At 41.2% G+C, this 11,051-nt stretch overlaps 1 protein-coding gene across 1 annotated transcript; it reads left to right on the top strand.

Moving 5' to 3' along the window:
- Positions 1-199: 199 nt before the first annotated feature.
- DNAAF6 (dynein axonemal assembly factor 6) lies at positions 200-9,924 on the top strand (the record flags this gene model as incomplete). Its single annotated transcript, XM_080624821.1, has 6 exons — positions 200-289; positions 2,183-2,246; positions 3,184-3,289; positions 5,377-5,473; positions 6,219-6,304; positions 8,663-9,924. 6 exons carry the CDS (start codon positions 200-202, stop codon positions 8,790-8,792), a joined length of 573 nt encoding a protein of 190 aa, XP_080480947.1. The 3' UTR covers positions 8,793-9,924.
- Between the last annotated feature and the right edge of the window lie 1,127 nt (positions 9,925-11,051).

The following is an 11,051-nucleotide window of genomic DNA, read 5'->3' as shown; positions in this document are numbered from 1 at the left end:
GAGGCTGTGACCTGAGCACAGATTGGACAGGCTGGGTGTATTATATGTGTTCTGATACCACACAGGTAAGGTTTTGGCTAAACTTTATTCTTCCGGAACACACAAGTGGAACATTCCACTCTGCGGGCAGTACAGAACAGTTTGTTCTCTCTTTGTCTGGTACTGGTTTTTCCAGCATAGGTGAGCAGTGGCTACTGACATGGACAGTGTTTCCTCAGCCTCTTCTCTACAGTCCCTTGCTAAACTACTTTGCGATGCTCCAGAGGAGGAGGAGGATGAGGATGATGTGGTGAGTCTTTCAGAAGAAATGCTGTGTTTTACATATTGCTCCATAGCCCAACCTTGGTGACTGAGGAGAAGCAAATCTCTCCTTTCCCCAGAGTGAGTAAAAAGAGAATAAGAACCTTAGAAGGTTTTAGACTGAAACAGCCCGAAGGTACTTTTATGGTAACAAGCTCTTGGGGGAGAGAGTACAGAAGCTGCCCCAGGAAAACAAGGAGAGATGGCAACTACAAAATGGGAGGGAGATTTAAGTTTCCAGCCTTCAGGCCTTTCCCTCAGGAAATGAGAACATGTAGTTGAAAGAGCTTCAGTTACTTTATACGTCACCCTGCTTTTCTCTGAAGTCTGTCAGAGATTAAGGCAATGCAGTAAAAGCTTCACACAAAGGGAAAAAGGTTGACGCTCAACTTCTGCGCAAAGGCTGAAATATCCAGAGGTGACTGTGAGTGTTCTGATCCTGTCTCAGGTGCTGGAGGACTGTAGATATGGTTGATCACTGAAGTACGTTAGATACATTGATTATTGTCAAAGAGGTAAGGGTCATTAATTCTTCTAAAGTGAATGACCTGAATGATTAAGGAGAGAAATATCTTTGGGTTCTTCTATACCTTTCCATTTCAGGACTAGATGAAAATTGCAGCTTAGGGAAAATGTACATTGTTTCCGCAACATGCAACTGCTTCAGTTGCAGCAGTAGTGGCAATGGTGGTAGTATTTGTGATAAAAGGGGTGCATGTCCCTTGAAACTTCCATTTGGTAGGTGATAGATGTAGGCCTTCACATGCTAAGTGCCCTTCGGCTGTTTAATGCCTGCTTTTTAAAGCTAGCATTGTTGGCTGTACATCTTTGCAGTAAACATCTTGATTTTAAAAGGATTTGTTTACATCTCATTAATGAAATGAATGACACTTCAGAGAGAGAAATGGCAATTACCACAGGGATGTCAATTAAATGTGAGTCAATCTGGGTAAATTGAAATCTTTATTTTGATTTAATTTAATGTTCTGTGCATATGAGGCACTCTTATCAAACCAAGGAACCTTCATATATAGAGAATGCCTCACATTGGCCTATTAGCACTAAATTGATTTATAATTAGAGGAAAATGTTGTTGCTTCTCATGATCTTTACTGTCAAAAGTAATCCAGATGCTGTGATGGGGCTTTCATGTAGCACCCTTGGCTTCCTGCAATGTTTTCATGGCAAGCAAAGCATGGAAATTTTGCCAATATGCCATAGAATCACAGAATAGTTAGGGCTGGAAAGGACCTTAAGATCATCCAGTTCCAACCCCCCTGCCATGGGCAGGGACACCTCATGCTAAACCATGTCACCCAAGGCCTCATCCAACCTGGCCTTTAACACCGCCAGGGAGGGAGCATTCACAGCTTCCCTGGGCAACCCATTCCAGTGCCTCACCACCCTTACAGTAAAGAATTTCTTCCTTATATCCAATCTAAACTTCCCCTGCTTCAGTTTAACCCATCACCCCTTGTCCTATCACTACAGTTCCTCATGAAGAGTCCCTCCCCAGCATCCTTATAAGCCCCCTTCAGACACTGGAAGGCTGCTCTGGGGTCTCCACGCAGCCTTCTCTTCTCCAGGCTGAACAGCCCCAACTTTCTCAAACTAATACTCAGAAAGCACATCTGTCTGCGGTGCTGTGCTTTGGGAGTCCTGCTTAAACACAGTGTGTCAAGGTCACTTTCTTCTGAGTGAGAGTGAAGAAGAGAGAACATTCAGTGGTTCAGTCACAAAATTGTGGCATAATGTTTTTTTTGGGTTCCAGCAGGCATTTGTTTGACCTCAGATAACACTTTATACTTGGTGACACTATTGTGGTTACTGGGCTGGGCTCTATGGGAATTGGTTCAAGTTCCATTTGCCTTTTGTTTTGCAGCTGCACTCTTCTGTTAATACTATGACTCCTGGTACTATTGGACCAGTAAAAAAAGAGAGCACTGGTAAGGAGTGTTTGTATATTTTAGCATTTAGCCCCATGATAGCAGACTGTAACAGCTGAAGTAAGTTACCACCCCTGATGGGCTTGCCTCACTAAGAACGCTCACCGAACTCTGAGATGGAAATAGCATTACATGTTTACAATTACACCTTCTTGTCCTGAAAGTTTAACAGCAAATTATACCAAGAGAAGCAGAAAAGGTGACTCCAGAGCACAGCAGCCTCAAGTGGCTATGATAAACAGGGAACAGAACACAGCCTGGTCATGAGCTGTACAGTAAAATTCTTCTGGAACTAATCACGTTATTGGGCAGCTTAGTTATGAGTCATAAGAAAAGTCAACAAGGACCAGGATGAGTGCAGCAGGAAAGGAATTGTGGCAAATCTAACAGAGTATTTTTGCTTGTGATTCCACTCTAAAGACCTTCAAATTACAGATTTACCAGCTTACTAGAAAATGTATTTACATGTAAGACAGGCATAAACCCATAGTATTCTGCCTGTGAACTTTCATGTGTCTTCAGTACCTTATCAGCGCTGTGCCTAGTACTTAATGGGAAGAAGTGGATTTCTACGTGAGGAGGAGGTCCTTTTGTAAACGTCTCTGCTCACTTAAAAAATCCCGTATTTGGGTGCTTGGGGAAGATTATTTCATATTTCTCCACTTTACCCATTTTGAAGTGCAAGATGTTTTATGCCTGAAAGGAAGATTTCTTCGATAGAGAGGTTGGGTAAAGGAGATTTAAGGGAAAGGAAAACATTCTCCCTCTGAATATTCTCATTCATAAGATAATGAGGTGAAGGAGACTGTAAACATTTACTAGAATGCTTTTAATACAAAGACTTTTCTAAAGCCTAAAGAAATCAAAGTTTTCAGCAAACCTAGAGGAACAAAACCAATCCAAAATTCAGTGTGGGGTTTTTTCTCATCACTTACAGGTACTTTTCAGGTGAAATCTGAAAACAGTAAAACTATTTGGAATACAGAGGAGGTCCCAGAAGGATCTGAATATGATGATACCTGGGACCCTAGAGAACAGCCAGAGTAAGTGAGCTGAGACTGCCTGCCTGGTCTTTACGTAGCATTGGTGGAAATAGGAGTTAAACAGCTTCTACTGCATTTGAGTGAGACAGCCATCTGAAAAGCTTTGTGTCATGGAAGGAGAAAGGGAGGATATCAATGTTGCATCTAAAGCCGTATGTGAGGAGTGATTTCTAACCTCTCCTTTGGAAACTTTCTGTTCTCGTAAATAGAAACATAGAGTTGGTTTTTCCCATCATAACATTACTTGCAGTGTCACATACTTGTATGAAGTCAGATTAGGAAGAGAAGTAGGCCACCAAAACTATTTACTGGCTTTCAAATATGCCGTTTGTATGAAATATTTGTCTTTTCCTGAGGCAACTGAGACGCATTCATTTTTCATACTCACAGATTCATAAAGTACTCCAACTTACGTTTGCATTTCAAAGGATTAAGCTCTTCAAAGACAAATAGACACTGAAAGAAGGTAGATTTAAATTTGCTATAAGGAAGAATTTCCTGCCTGTGAGAGTGGTGAGACACTATCACAGGGTACCCAGAGAAGCTGTGGCTGCCCCATCCCTGGCAGTGTTCAAGGCCAGGTTGAACGGGGCTTGGAGCAATCTGCTCTAGTGGAAGGTGTCCCTGCACATGGAAGGGACTGGAACTGGATGAGCTCTAAGGTCCCTTCAACTCAAACCAGTCTGGGATTCTATGAAAAAGTACTACAGGAAGGAAATCTATATGCAAGCACTTTTGAACTTGTAAATCTTGTCATTCAATCCTAGTCTGTCAAGGGACAGCCTAAAACCCGTGTCTTTTCCCTTGCTCATAGAAAGATAATGAAAAAATGTTCTTGAAAGGGATACAATCCAGCATGTTGTAGTTTGTAGAGGTCAGAAAGTCTTCAGGGTCAATCAATCCACAAAGCAGTCTTTGCATTTCTAATCATTGTGTTCTGATGCCATATCCTGGAGTGACAAATGCTAGAGCAGATGGACCGAAGCTTCTGAAGCTGCACATTGTATGCTAGTTTGTAGTCCAGAATCCTCATGTTTCTCTGCATGTAAGTCATGCCATGAGGTGTTCAATTTCCTGATCTAAACACAAGACCAGGACCAATCTGAAAATAGACTTAACATATCTGAAAATGATTTGGCATTCACCTATAGCCTTACATAAAGTTGGTCTCGATACTGTCACCTTCGATGTATAGAACATGCTTCTTTGTATTGTGGGCACAACAGAAGCTTTCCTCATGCCATTTTTTGACCCTTACCCTTCCTGCTGGGTAAAAGACATTGATGCTTTAGCCTCAAGGAATTACATCCTGTGTTGCAGCAATGAAAAGAGAGTATAAGTTTTTGTAAGAGTTCATCAAATTGAATCAAAGAATATGTCCCAAAAGGAAAACAGATGGCTAAAGAGATGCAACCAGAGCTATTAGACAGATTCCTCATTGACTTAGGAATTACTACATATGCGTATGAACACTGGAGATCTAAAAGAGACTTTTCATACACTTAGAGAAGTGACTCACTCCACTTCTTTTGCTCAGTTTAGTAGGAGTAATATATGTTCTAAATACAAATTTACTTTGCATTTCCTCATTCATTAATTATTAAAAGCAAATGAGTATGTGATTCTACACTTTGTAGATGTGGAGAGGAAGAAAACAAATGTTGGCTGAATGCAAAACAATTACGATCTGGCAAAAGAGTGTTATGCTCAGGCTGCAAGAGCATGTTGAGTGACAGAACAGAACACATGTAATTAATGGCATCCTTTTCAAATCCATTTCCCAAGGGTTTGTTTGACTGGTTGGTAAATATCATATTCACTTAGGATGAATTTCCTGATCCTGCAAAAGCTGGTTAGTGAAGTAGAAACAGCCTTGGAAGTTGGAATGAATTATCCTCCCCAGCCTTCCAGCTAACTCATTTGTAGCTGTGAACAGAAATCCAGTGCAGATGCGTTGAAGCCTTGAAGGGAGACTGAAAAAGAGGAGAGATGATGCAATGAGGTTATTTATAGCCCTCTGAGAATTAGTCTCCTTTAGTCTCCTGCCCTTTCTCCAATAGTTTTAGGCAATGGCTTCTCTTTCCCAGGTATGAGATTTTATTCAAACAAAGTGTGGGAACAGAGGATGTCTTCTTTGGGATGAGCAGGAAAGACCACTCCACAGCCTGCTGTGAAGATATAGTGGTGAGCAGAACCTCTATCTCCCAACCTTTTGTGGTCTTTCTCTGCCCTTTTCCATCTTTACACCTTCTTGGGGGATAGAATGCAAACACTAAGCTGTATTGCTGCCCTTGGCCTCCTGTAGGATTTTCGTGTAGTTCTTCAAGCATTTGTATATAATGTTTACACTTGCTAAGCTAAGGAATTAATGTGTATCTCCTCAAGGACCCAGCGTACTCAAAAGAATCTGTGCAAATGCATATGCCACATACAGACATAAGGGAAATAAAAAGTAGCTCTAAGATGAAGTTTCATTTGGGTACAGTTTTGTGAAGGAGACAGTTTTCATCTGCCTACATTTATTACAAGGTTTGTGAGTTAGCAGAGTGCTACAATACTGATACTTTTTAAAATTACAGGTATCAGATCCTGTCCCATTATTACATGATCAAAGATGTTCCCTGCATCCTGAACTTCAGGAATTTTTCTAGCAGAAGCAAACTGTCTAAAACACGAAGCCAGGGGTTTTGCTGCATGTAGAATACCTGTCAAGTACACTGGCAGCTCAGGATTTTGAAGAAAATAGGGTATCAATATACATCATGAAGTTACTGAAAGCAATTATTATCACCGTCATATTTTCTCTGTTAGAAATCAACTACTCAATGTTGCCCCGACACTAGCATCAAAATATTCAGGAAGATGAGATCTTTTATGGCTTGTAGGGCTATAGACCTAATCACAGCTTTTCCTCTACCCATCATTTCAGATTAAAATCAAACTGCCAGAGACGAAGAACTCGGACATCACATTAGATGTTCAGGACAAGGTTCTTGACCTCCGAACTCCCAAAAAGTAAGTGAAACACAATTGTGTACAGTTAATATCTTGTTTGAAAAGAGGTTTAACCAAGACTTCAACTACATGCTGTGTGGAAAGCAAAGCAAAGCAAAGCAAAGCAAGGTGAAGATTGGTTTATTAATTGCACATGGGAAATAGATACAGACACAAAACAGCCATTGTTGTTGTATAGTGGGCTAGCTTTGTATCTGTGATACTGTTCTGGCAAAGCCAGCTTTAAGACAGATCTTGGGTACTTAAAAAGCAAGGCTCCAAGGGTCCAGAATGTTTGGCAAAAACCTCCCCATGGTCTTGAAGGACTTCATTGGAGTTTGCTTTCCGAATATGAATTTGAACAAAAATATAACTGAAGATGGTCAAAATGTGCAGATACATGTTCAGAAGTTGAAAGCCAAATTGTGGACATATCCAGACGTGATGCAGAGATGGAAATTGTACAAGGTTTTCCTGGAGAGATTTCCTTTGAGTTCTTATTTTTTAATAGGGGCTACTTCACACCTACAGAGATAATGAACTGACTGGTATACTCTGACTTCTCAGTCTCCCTCAGTGTGCAGTTGCCGTGCCCAAGATTGCCACATAATTCCCATGTGTGTTTTGATTTAAGTCCTCCTTCACAATACAGTGCTTTCATAAGAAAACTCTCTAGGTTGACTTGTTGCATTGAATGGAATGTGGCAAGATCCATATGTGAATGGATTCCTGCAAATAAATTCTAGATGCAGGCATAAATTCAAGGATATAGGCTCAAATAACTTCTGTCCCTAGTGGACTAAGTATAGAAAACCCACTTTTCTCACAGACAAACCCAGGCTGAGTTGATTACCCCCTGCTTGGATTTAACCCAAAGATGAAACAAGAATAGAAGAATGTTTGGAAGTGCTAGCTCTGAAACTGGAAAGTCAGGGGGAATAACTGTTCAGGACTTGCAGACCTACAGATATTAAAAGAGGTAGTTTAATGCAATACTGCAGATGTAGGAAAACCTCAGCATCCTTTTCCTTCTGCAATTCCATCTTTTTGGTGACTCAGATCTGCCATTATCTTCTTAGTATCCAGCTGTCTGTAGTCACAAGCCTAGCAAATAAAAAGTTTGCCGTAAATCTAATGGTTGCTTGGGTACAGGCTGAGCCAGTGCTGCTTTCACAAATGTAAGTGCAAGTTTTCTCAGGATGAAAGAAACAAACAAGATTTCAAGTTCTACATCCTGAAAAATCCTGTACTGTCACAGATGTGTAGGAGGGCTCAAAGGAACTCTTTCCAACTCTAGTCCTGGGGCTGATTCTAAGCCAAGCTGATTTTAAGGACCTCTGGATTACAGCAACTGGCTGCCTTCAGCAGGTGTGGTGCAAAGGTGTTTTGACTGCACTTTTTTTAGCCATGGCTTCTACAAGACACCTGAAAAAAATCAGCATGACTTGAACCCCAGTTTAAAGTAAACCCCCATGTTGACTTTTTGGGCTTTATAGAATTTGGCTGGGAAGATCTCTTGACTCTAAGGTGCCCTTGATTCTCTTTGCACTGTCAATAGAGTGCATGTCCAAGACTGGCCTGTCATTCATATTATTAATATATAAGCCTGGGATAAGAGGGGAAAGAGTCCAGATTCTGCATGAGCAAGTAAGTTTGAACTGTCATCCATGAGAGGAGTTGAATGGGTCTGGACTGAGACATCCTCATAACGATACAAACCAGAAGGCTGGTCAGCCATTCTAGGTAAAGCTGTATGTCTGGCATAGCAGCAGACTGTGGAATAGCTCCTGAATCCACGATCCAGCCTTTCTTTGTGTATTATGTAGCCATCAGTAGGGGATCACCGAATTAATCTTCAATGTAGGTTAACATCCCAGAACATCATAACTGTAAGTGCATTCTCATACTCAAACTTGCTTTGCAGTGTAGGCATTTCCTTTGTGCATCTGAGCTGGCCCGAATCTCTAATCAGGCTGCACCAGTTATTTCTTTTTACTAAAGGAGACAAACTCCTGAAGACATGTTTTAGGCATTATTCAGATTTTTGCCATCAGGAGAGCATTACCAAGGCAGCTTCTCCTTCCTCTTCATTTAAAATGCAGCACTGTGCAAAAGTAAAACAGTGAAGAGAGCCCCCAATCCATCACTGGAAATTTTTGTCATAGCCACAGCCTAAAGAAAGGAATAGTGTAGAAACCTTTCAGGTCTGTATAGCTGCACACCAGGTATTGCAGGAACCCCATAACCTGCCATAAGAACAAGGTATACTAAAGAACATTCCTTGGTATACTGATGACAAATTGCAAGAGTAACTTGCAGTGCCATCTCAACTACTCATCTGTTCTGGGACATCGACATTCACTGTGTCCTCTTTCACAGGAAGCTGCTGCTGCACCTCCCCTACTGTGTAGACAGCAAGAATGGGAAAGCTCGTTTTCTCTCTGAAGAGGAGATCTTGGAAGTCACCTTGAGAGTATTGAGGGAGTTTGATTTCATAAATTTTGGTTGATGGACAGAGAAATGAAGAAAGTTTGCAGAAAGTAATCTCTTAGTTTGAAGTCTTTGTGAAACCTAACTGAAACAGGAGATTGTTTCCCTTGAATGGTGCAGGGGGAATATCCCTGAAGAAACTGAATGAGTTGGGAGTAACGTAGCACCCACAGCCTGTAAAAGCTGAGGCTGTCCAGCTCTAGAGCTGCTCTAGTTACTGTCCTGCTTCCTTCAGTCTCATACAGGCTCTGTGAATCAGAAGTGGGAGATTACAATTCTGTAAACCAGAGAAGGGTTTTTTGTGGTTATGGCTGATGAGCAGCACAATGAGGCTCTGGCCAATGACACTGGTACTTCAAGACTTGCAAATGGTAATATTCTAGCTTGGTCTGCAGTGCTGGGATGGGGGCCAGTTCAGCATCTCCTCTTAGCTACTTGATGAGAAGGTCTTTAGGGATCCATATCCACATCTGGAGCTCCTTTACACTGGCAGAACAAGGTAACTAGATGTAGTTGGATTGTTGAACTGCTCAGCTCTTTTGGTTTTGGTTTTATTGTTTTGGGGTTTTGGGGGGTTGGTTTTTTGTTTGTTTTGTTTTGATTTTTGTGGGTTTTTTTTTTTTAACAAATGTTGACAAAGGGTGGTTCAGTGTCACCATTCACCTGTTGTCCCTCCAGCTACTTTTCTGTTCTTTCTTGATTAATAAAGACTGTGTTCTAATGAACAGTTCCAGTTACTTTTGTCTCTGCCTTCTCTATATTATGTCGTGAGAGACTTCGTAAAGGTGAGATAAGAGGAACTTTGCATAACAAAGCATCACTTACAGGGCCAAACTAGGGCAAAAGTGTTTCTTTGGCCTTCAGATGCTATCTAGAGCTACGGAGCTGGATAACCACATTTCTCTTACTAGCTGCTGGGCAAACCTGTTCATTTAACATTGCTGATCATGCAGGAAACAAAACTATTTGCTCAATGATCAAAGTGAAGGGAGCAAGCAGGGCCTTGAGCGTTGATTGACTTTAGGTACACTGAACCAAAAGCTTCTAAGCACCTTAAGAACAAAAAGGTTTGGGTCCTGCATTCTTTTGATATAGTAGAAGAAAATAATGACCAGCCAGGCTGCAGTCAGTACCCATGCAGTTAAATTTGTGGCAGGTTGTAATGAGAAGATGGAACCTCCAAGAGGGATTGAAAACACTGCCATTGAGTTTCCAGGTATATTTTCATTTGTTCTGTCGGGAATTTTCAGAATTCACAGTATGTTTGGAATATACTGCATCACAACCCTTAAAAAGTGGACCCATTCTTTGGATCAGAATAATACTACCCAACTTCTGCTTTAATGTTAATGCCCTGGAAAGCAGATAGCTTGGTTATGATTCATCACAAGCTATTGAATATGCTGATAACACTAAGTGGCTACTCCAATTTCTATTTGCTTAAGTTTCCATAGATTACATTTGAATGTCTCTTATTCTTACTGTACAAAGCTGTGGTGGAGAGGAACAATGCAGATGTATGAAAAGGCTGAGATCATTCCTCCTGACTCAGTTTGTACTGCCTGTGGTTGCCAAACAGGCTGTTTCTTGGAAAAAGGGTTGTCTTTGTGGTCCCTAGACAATATGCTGCTTCAATTTTGCATTTCTTATACAAATTGCAAGAAAAGTGGAAGATTGATCTTGAAAGTAGCATTTGCCCAAATTCATTCAGTCAGCCTGTGGGAAAGCACACTATAACTCTGCTCTTCTGAGCCTCCTTCCAGTCCTCTCTCCACAAGGTAATTATGCATTTATAGTTGGCATAGCAATTTACTAAGCCTTAATCATCAAGTCCTATTTCATTTAATGTCAGTGTTTGATACTGCAAATAACAATGACTTTGGTTCATTGTGCTTCTCTCCTGTATTTGTTTCCTATGGAAATGAGCATATGCCACACTGGTATCCAGGTCCTATTTTCTCCCCATATATTTTTTTCTAAGCTGGGGGCATTTTATCTGCATGGAAGAGACAATAACCTGAGGTCAGTATGTTTTGTAAGACAGTTTGCTGCTGAATAGAATAGCGAAATACAAATTAAAACACCCCTATTAGGTAGTATTAGTGTTATTTCATGTACCTTCTGGCCAGTCTCTCTGCACAGCATACTCCAGGCTACAGTAGGTCATCCACACTCCATGAGGGGGAGCTGGCAGGTTGGTGATAGAGCAGGATAGGGGAGTTACTGCAGGCAAAGGGAGATAGGCTGGCAGGGGGAAGCTGAAATCACAGTGTTAGGG

The sequence above is a fragment of the Psittacula echo genome, assembly GCF_963264785.1.
Source record: "Psittacula echo genome assembly, chromosome: 8".
Taxonomy (NCBI): domain Eukaryota; kingdom Metazoa; phylum Chordata; class Aves; order Psittaciformes; family Psittacidae; genus Psittacula; species Psittacula echo.
The sequence above is the reverse complement of the archived record's forward strand: the minus strand, read 5'-3'. Positions and strand labels throughout refer to the sequence as shown.